At 27.2% G+C, this 9500-nt stretch overlaps 1 protein-coding gene across 1 annotated transcript; it reads right to left on the bottom strand.

Annotated features, from left to right (window-relative positions):
* Nucleotides 1-6057: 6057 nt before the first annotated feature.
* LOC112291218 (syntaxin-125) lies at nt 6058-8232 on the bottom strand. The gene is made up of 2 exons (XM_024538352.3): nt 6997-8232; nt 6058-6810 (listed from the first exon to the last, which is right to left on the bottom strand). Exons 1-2 carry the CDS (start codon nt 7503-7505, stop codon nt 6384-6386), a joined length of 936 nt encoding a protein of 311 aa, XP_024394120.1. The 5' UTR covers nt 7506-8232; the 3' UTR covers nt 6058-6383.
* Nucleotides 8233-9500: the final 1268 nt, after the last annotated feature.

The following is a 9500-nucleotide window of genomic DNA, read 5'->3' as shown; positions in this document are numbered from 1 at the left end:
TTAATGAAATTATTATTTAAGATATATTAAAGTATGAAATTTTATTTAACTTAAGGTTATAGAGGCTTTATTTTAGATTTTTAAAAAATAACTAATTCTTACTCAAGAGTCTTGTCATTATAATGCTTAGCAAAAAAATTTAATTGTTGTATACCTATTATTTATTTTTAATTAACTATAATTTTTATATTAATTATTATTTTTAAATATATATTAATATTATTTTTTTCAAATCTATTTATTATATATAAAATTCTTATCTTTTTTAAAATTAATTTCTAATATTATTTTATTTAAAGAATATTTTATCATATATGAAAAATATTATAAATGATGATAGTAAATTAGATAATATTATTTTCACTAATTTTTTTTTAATAAGCTTTATCATATGCAACATAAACCTCAATTTATTTTTCAATTGGTATTGCTATCTTTAGTATATTTTTTACTTTTACCACTAAAAGTAAAATTGCAGTTGCCACTAGCATAATAAAGAATCAACTTTTGCAACAATTAATTTTTTTTATAATGCATAGATTTAAAATTTAATATTTCACATAATTTTATAATTTTATATTCTTATTAATATCAAATTATTTTATTATAAGGTTTTTTTAATATATATATTTAATTCTTGAAAAAAATTGTTTTACAAATAAATTTCAGGTTTTACATTAAACATCAAAAAGATTTTTTTTTAAAGAAAATTTCTTTTTAAAATCATATTAAGTTCATTTGATTTGCACTATGTAAAAAGAATCCATGTTTTTATTATTATATTTTTATCATTGTGATTATTATATTTTTATTTTTATTTTTAAATTTTAATTAAAATTTGAAATAGCTCATTTTAATGATTTAATTTTAATAAAATATTTTAATTAAATTAAATAATATATAGTTACTGTACAAACAAAAATAGGCCCAAGATACACTTTTAAGAGAAAGAGATTTGAAAACACTCTCTTGTGTCACCTCGTCCTGGCTCTGATTTTGAAATACTCTGAAGTATCCAATTTCAGCATACATACTATGTGGAAGCACACACTCATCAATACTACCTACTTTCCCCCTCTTTTATAAACCATGAAACATGATGGGTACACCTTCAAATTTGCTAAACAATACAAAGAAAAATTGAATGAACAAGTTCAAAAGTTGTTAAATTGACAAATCAAAGTAGTTACAAAAATATAACCATAAAAGTAAGGTGGGTTGATTTAATATTCTCCCATATACATACATACATATATACATACATACATATATATATTAGATATTTTTTTAGCTATGCTTATGTCTTTAGGTAAAAAAACCATGGTATAACAATTGTGGTAAAAAACTTAAATTCTTTAGTTTTTTGCTTCTTTTTATATACGACTTTTTATAAAATAAAAATTTAAGACATATACAGATACTATTTTATTTGGTTTTATTATTAAAAAATAATAAAATAAATTTAAATATTATTTATTATTATTATTATTTATAATACACATAATAGAAATATTTTGAGTTTTTTTAAAACATCTTTTTAGAATATGTGAAAAACTAAGTTTTAATTAATCTAATAAATTATGAAAATTATGATATTTAAATTATTATTATTTTATATTTTTATATATTCAAAATTTGAACTATGTAATAAAATCTTAAAATTTAACTAGAAAGATTCATTTTAAAATCTATCGCAATGTTTTTATCCAAATTTATGATCTGTATAAACCATGTCTATGCATAGTATCTAAATTAGTTTAAAAAATTAATATTTTTGTTTTTTTCAGAAAAAAAATCTATGTGACAGTATTTTTAGTATTTGATAAAGCATTGAAATTATTTTCTAGAACTTCTAAATATTTATATGATTTTTTTCTAAAATTTTAGAAGTATGTTGAATCTTTTAGAACCTATGAAATTGTCTATGAGATTTTATACAACCCTTAATAATAGATCTAAATCCTCCAAAAGTTTTAATAATCTATCAAAGTCTTCTAAGTCCTTGTATATCCTTTTAGAAGTTTTATTAAAGATTCTACATACTTAAAAGATATCTCACAACTGTTAAACTTTTCTTGGGAGGTTTTTTAAGGCCTAGTTGCAAAAGTAAAAATAAAAAGGTAAGATAATATATATCTGACTCTTGCCAATACTTTAAAACTTTCAAAGTGTTGTTTTATTTGTAGAATAGTATCTAATATTATTTCTAATTCAATGTCTAGTTTAACTTGTGGTTCTTAAACATCTACGTTCTTTCTTTGTATATTATATATATATATATATATATATATATATTGAGAGAGAGAATCTTTTATTTTATTTTATTTTTTAAAATAATATATTTTGCTTCTAAAATAACTTAAAACATTCACTTTTATATTTGATCTTATTTTATGTTCAAATAACAAAACTATATTTTCTTTTAATAAGTACCATTTAATATTAAAAAGCATAAATTTCTTTTATACAAAATTACTGATTTAGATATATTTCAAAATAAATAAATAAAAATCTTGTAAAAAAATTAATATATTTTAAGAAAACTAGATTAGCTTTATTCAAAGCACTATTACTAACTAGTTTATAAATCCAAATTATTATAGATATATATACTTAAATAGATTGAAATGGCTTAGGACAACTTGAAAGTCATGATGAAAGAAAAACGTAATGCTTAACTTAATGTTACTTGATCGAAAAACCTTAAATTTGTTTAAATACATTGTAATAAAATTAGATGAATTGCAATTAATATACTAAAGAAGAATGATAGTCTTTGACTTCTTTTTGCTAAAATTATTTAATAAAGAATTAATTAGTCTAATATCAGTATGCTAGATATATTTAGCATTACAGAATAAAGTTTTAAAATTTTTCAAAAAAATATAGATATTTGTATTCTTGCATCTTTCATCCTATACCAATGGATTTGTCTGAGTAGAATATGTGATGACACACATTTATATTAAAATTGTGCTTTTAATTTTTAAAATTTTAAAATAAGTATTTTTATCATTTTTAATATCAAATTTTACAAAAAGATTAGAAAGGACAGTAGAAAGAGGACTGAATACAAAAAATAAAACCTGTCTCAAAAAGTATGTTTTATTACAGCATAAGCTATTCAATTTTAGCAACTTAAATTTCATACATATTATAATATTAAAAGTTGTAGAAGTAAATTTTGATCCAATTTCAAAGATAATGTGTAATGTTTTTTTTTCTTAAGCTGTCAACAAAAACACCTCAAGTTAAGTCATTGCATAGATTGTTGGATATGAAAAGTAACAATTTGAAAGGTGATAAGAATAATACTGTAGATAGAAATTTTCTTGTCAAATTATTGTATTAAACTTATTTATTACCTCACAGAAATTATTTAAAAATATATATATATATATATATACAATTATCTAATGCATACTAATGCTTACTAATATAAACTGTTTATAAAAAATTAAAATTAAAAAAAAAAATTATAATGAAAATAATCAAGTTATGCATGTATTGTATTGAATCAAATTAAATTGCACAATATTGCTCTAATATAAAACAGTTAAGACTTAAACACATTAAATGATAATATGTTCTATTAAATATAATATAATATAATATATATTTATGTTAAAAACCATAGAAGTGGGTATCATTAACTTATTGCCAAAAAATAATTATTTATTATTTTATTCATGATTTTTTTCAATAACCCTTGTCTACATTAAATAGAATATAATATAGAGAATTTTAGAGTTTGAAATTAAGTTTTAGTACTTAAACTTCAAAATTTCTTGTAGATAAAATATTCTCCTTAAAATAAAATCTTATGTTTTAAAAAAAGGCTTTTGAAATACTTATTAAAGTTATCAAAAACAAACTTCTATTATTATATAATGTTATAAAGAATTTCAAAAATTGATAATGTAAATCATCTATAAGATGCTTAATTTAATTCAATCACTTAGAAAAAAAATTATTATTTTACAACAAAGATATAAAAAAAAAAAAAAAAAAAAAAAAAAAAAAATCTTGTTGAAAGTTTGATTTAAAAAAAACTAATATGTTTTTCAGAATCAAATTACTAAATAAATAGAAGAATTTTTTTTGTATAAGATATGAACATTTCAAATATGGTTTTATGTTGTTAATATTATATACACATTTATCATCCTTTAAAATATCATAAATTGCATTTTTCAAAATCACTTGAACAACTTCGTAATTAAATATTTAGATAGTTTTTTGAAATGCTCCAATAATATAAAACATCAAGAGTATTATGGATGCTTAATCTTAAAAAAACTATAAGAATAAATATTACTTACCAAATTAGAAATACATTTCAATTGGCATAATTTTGTTGAATTGTATTATAGCAAGCAAAGCATGTTTATAAGTTTGAAGGCATATTAATTTATACAATAATTATAATAGATTTTTAAAAAACGTCTTCATAAGTATTCAATATTTAGATTATTAATAAGACTAATTGTAAACATAATGGTTTTTTATTTAATTTTTATTATATACTTTTAGGACCTACAAACCTTTGTATTGTTAAAATAAGTCATACCATTTATAATAAAAGATACATAGGTTCTAATAGTAAAATAGATTATATTCACATAGATAAACTAAGATTTTAAAGAAAAAAAATAAATATAATTTTATTTGAAAAATAAATTATCCTAAAAAGACAAATTATATTCTTATAAATGAATTTTATTGCAAATATACCAATTTAAATGAAAAATGCTTAATGATATTGATTTTAAGTTGTTTGATTAAACTAAGTTATCTAATTCTATACAACAAGATTTTTTTCAATGAAGATGCAATTGAATGTTTTTTAATAGTACATATTGTATTTACAAACTCCCATAAAATAATATATAAAATTTAAAAAATATAATTTGTAACTAATTTTAGAGAGGATTACTTCAAAATTCAAACATCAAAGTCTAATCTTTTATATTATATCATCTACTACACAAATTAACCAAATTTTAAAGCAACATATTTAATATAATTAAATTATGGATAAAACAATAATATAGATTTTTTCTATTAGCAATCTTTTTTTAAACATATATAAATAAATATATATACATGTATGTTTAGATATATATAATTATTTCTTTTATTTTTTTTGAAATAATGAAAGTTAAAAAATAAATAATAATGCAAGGATCTTCATCTAATTTAACCTGTATGTTTACAAAGAATTGTAAATTTCATTACAAATATTCCTATGAACTAAAAACAATGTGTTTAGAAAAAATAAAATATTGAGATATATAAATGATATTTAGAAAGTATCTTTAAGAAAAAATGATCCATTAAAATTCTTTTAAAAATAAAAGAGTGAGTTAAAATACATAAATAGTTTCTTATTCTTTTCACTTGCCAAGGTCTTCTAATTTAGTTAAAAATTGCAATTTTTAACTAAATTAGAATAATTTTTATAACCTTTATCATTATTTAAATATAATTAAAATAAGAATGGTCTCTCAAATACAAAATATAACTTTATTACACATAATTTTAAAAATAAATCTTTAAAAAGATGTTTGGCTACTCTAGTATAAATTTGTAATATTGACTTTAATAGTGGTGAGATCATGTAGTAACAATTCTTAAAAGACTAAAATTGAAAAGAAGTCATTTAAATAATTTTTATAACATAAAAATTAAAACTACATCTGCTGCTTAAATAGGCCTATCAAGTAGAGATCAAAGTATGACATACATTTTGTATTTCAATACACTTTTGATTAACAAATAATACATACAGATTATTAAATCTTTCTGAAAAACGTATGACTATGAAGGAGAGCAACATGCAACAATTTGAGACCATTAGTACTTATTAGAAGTTTTTGATATCTTCTAGTTATTTGTACCACTTTATATTCGTCTTTGGAAACCTAAAGAATCTTTTTGAAACTTTTGCAATTTGCAATTTTTTCGAAGTTTCTCAAACCTAGGCATGAGAGCGTGCAAAAAAACATGATGCAAGGTCATCTCTAAAGGAAGAAGAGTTGTGTGTGGAAAAAAAAAAAAAAATAAAAAATAATGTCGAAGGCGTGAGTATATTTATAGCACGGCGGATCGACACAAAAGTTCCGAATCTGTTGAAGAATGGGCCCTAACGTTCAAGCATTCCCACAGCATCTGAGTGAAGAAAATGGGCACATGTCTGAAGCTTGCAGCAAAGGAGCTTCCGTTAGCTAAACTTTACAGTGACAATTTTCACGAGGTTAGTGACTAGAATCAGCTACAGATGGCATGGAACTGTTAACATGTTGGTGAATCCCACTCTCTACATGAAATAGCTCGGAAGGGTATCGACATGGGTTCCAAAGATACGCATCAAGAGTGAGAGGTTATATAAGACCCGAGGAATGGAGAATGGGGATGACGAGGATCAGGAGTAGAATGATGAGGAGGATGATGGCAATGCAGCACCATTTTCTACTACTCCGTTGATTGTTCTTCGCAACCTGCAGGTTTTGCGCGCCTCTTGCTATGAAGGAAGACGCCTTGCCCATCTGTTGCTCGATGTCGTTCAACTGCTCTCCCTGAGCGTCGACGAGCGTGGCCATGTCCATGAAGATCTGGTGAAGCTCTAGAAGGTTTCTCTCTATGTCCTTCACTGCGTCGTGGCGTTCCTGTATTTCTTTGATCGTCTCCAGGACTTGTCCTCGGCCCTGCTCCTGAATCGCTTTCTGTAGGAATGTCTCGCTGTTTCCTGTCTCAATGATTGTCTCTATGGTCTCGTCATCTGCATGTTTTCCTGTCACTGTGTAGTACCTGCATCCCACGAGTGCGCAGTTGATGAGGTCTAACGAGTTTGGAGGGGGAATTTAAGTAAAATGAGCAACCGGAATGAATCTAGGGAGTGAAGGCATCCACCAACTCCCAGAAAAACCGATTTCGCTTGCAAAACACTGTCAAAAACTCGTGGCCCAGAAGTTCGAAACAGAAATGCGTTCATACCTGCGTTCCACCGTTTCCTTGTACTCTTCGTTCATATTCTGCCTGAGAATTTGAAACTCTCCCATCAGATCCTTGAGCTTTTTTCGAAGAGTGCTGGTGATGGATACACGCGTCCTATCGGTTGGAGTTCCTTCCTCACAGCCTCGCACTTTCCTGTTCTCGACATTGGCTTTATCAAGCTCCTCTAATTTTGATTTGATCGTTTTGGCAATCTTCGTAACTTGCTTGATGTCGTTGTCCATGCGCACCCTCAAATCTTTCATAGCCTGTGCTTTGCTAACCGTCCTACTCTCCTCGTGGGCACCTTGGACCTTGGCAAGCAATTGCTTGATTTTTTCCATCTCACTCTTAATTTTGTCCACTTCGGCAAAGAACGGGCCCATGTCTATCTCAGGACCCCCTGCCACAGACTTCTCCCCAAGCTCAACATCTCCTTTCCGTGAATCCTTCTTCAGATCCACATAGTTAGATCCCTCTCTGCCGAACGACCTCGAGAAAAGGTCGTTCATTGTGGCTACAGTTCAAAAAATCTCCTTGAAATCCACAAGTGTTCAAATCCAGAGGCTCTCGTATCAATCTGTCACTCAAAACCGAGCTTCTTCGACGTGTAGCCGCACTGCGCTACTCAGCTTGTTCCATCGACAAAATGAAGCAACCAACGATCCTGTGGTCATAAAAAAAGCACGATCTCTGTGTCCCTCCCGTCTCGCACATCGCTTCCCGAACTTCGTCAAGAGAAACAATGACACATCATCTACCTCAAATCCCGGCCGACTGCCCGCTGGCTCCCACCAAAGATCAACGCCATGAAGTAAACCTCATGCATCGCAACCACGTCTCAACAACAAATTCACTCAAGCCTCTGCACGCGACTACAAACTATAGATCTCACGGTACAGGAACTAACCGGCATTACGCAGTTGCACCAAAACGGCGGAGCCAAAACCCAAACCCACTAAAATGCAGACTCCAACTCGTAAAGATCATCCAACGCTGCGATCGACGTCGATCGGGGATCCGGTCGCAGCGTCAACAACATCAGACGCGCTCTCGCAAGAAGATCTCAAAACTATCTCGAGAAAAAGTGTCAACAAATCTCGGAGTGCAAGCCAAAACAAAGTTGCGCGACGCTACAGGTCAACGAGTGAGCAGAGCGAGAGGAGCCCAGTATGCTTGATAGGCTTGATGGGCTCCGCACGTGAAGATCAGTGCGGCACGGGGGTTGCTGATTTCCTCGAAGAGTGGCGACCGAAGCGGCCAGAATCGCAAACAGCCGAAAGCTGATGCCAATGCCAACGATAAATGTTGCAGCCGATTCATCAGCACGCGCACGGGGCACCGGCACCACCACACGCAGGCAGAGCACCGTCGCCACGCCCTCCCCGCTTGTCTTGTCCTCGGCATTCCCTCGCTCTTGTCGTACACATTCTCTCACTCTTGTGGTGGCACGAAGCCAATTGACATTGTTACAATGGGGTGTGTAAATGTAAGAAGATATGCGGGAAAATGGGTTCAAAGATTGAAGAAATCAATTGAAGTGTGTCATTGCTTAATCCATCAATGAATGTTATTTGTTAAGAAGAAAGGGAGAAGATTTGTTCAATTACAAAAACAAATATATATATATATATATAAATTAGCATCAAAAGACTTTGTGTACATGGCAAAATTCAAGTAGTGATTCTATAGATTTTTATAAAAATATGATTTTATCAATTGCTTTAGATTTTTTTTTTTTTTTTTTTTTTCCTTCATTCAAGTTATGAAAATTGAAGATAAGAAAAATTTGGTGCAATTAATTAATATCTAAATTCATTCCATTATAAGTCAAATATATTACATTAAGTCAAGTCTTCTTTTTTATTATTCTTAAATTTAGATTTTTTTTTGCCAAATTATTTTAGAAATGCTTATGAATGTCTTTTGGATCTTTTCATAGATTTTTGAAATGTACTAAGAACCATAATAAGTTTTTTAGAAATTTTTTAAATGCTAAAAAATAAATTTTTAAATTTCAATAGGTTATAGCATTATTTTGATTTAGATGGTATAGAAATGTTGTTTTATGATAATATACTACAAAGTTATTTGACATTAAAATTATTATATTATAATTATTTAAAGTATGTAAAAATTAATTAAAATATATAATATGTTTATAAGTTTTCATATATATTAGAGTAGTTAATAGATTAATTTAAAGAAAGTTGCTATAAGAAAATTTATTTTGAAGTTTACCTATTTTTATTATCATATTTAAATTATATAGGATTTAGATATTTATTATAAAGTTTTAAGAGAAGATTGGAGCTCAAAGATGAAGATCCAAACTACTCAAGAGCTTATTTGGAAGGATAAAAGCAAGTTATGGATGGATGAAAGAAAGAAGTGAAGGTCTTCATTTCTGTTAGTTAAAGATCATACCTAATTGACTTTTAATAGATTTTTTGCAACCATAATAAAGTCTTTAGCAAGTTTAGAAGGGGTATTTGAGAATCAAAAGC

This window comes from Physcomitrium patens, chromosome 14 (assembly GCF_059467195.1).
Source record: "Physcomitrium patens ecotype Gransden chromosome 14, ASM5946719v1, whole genome shotgun sequence".
Classification (NCBI taxonomy): domain Eukaryota; kingdom Viridiplantae; phylum Streptophyta; class Bryopsida; order Funariales; family Funariaceae; genus Physcomitrium; species Physcomitrium patens.
Note: the sequence above shows the minus strand (reverse complement) of the source record. Positions and strands in the feature narration are given on the sequence as shown.

What these genes read in the sequence shown, in the direction of transcription:
- LOC112291218 (XM_024538352.3), bottom strand. Translation starts at nt 7,505, where the DNA reads ATGAACGACCTTTTCTCGAGGTCGTTCGGCAGAGAGGGATCTAACTAT. An exon ending in AAGGAAACGGTGGAACGCAG is followed by an intron (nt 6,811 to 6,996) that starts GTATGAACGCAT and finishes CGTGGGATGCAG; the next exon opens with GTACTACACAGTGACAGGAA.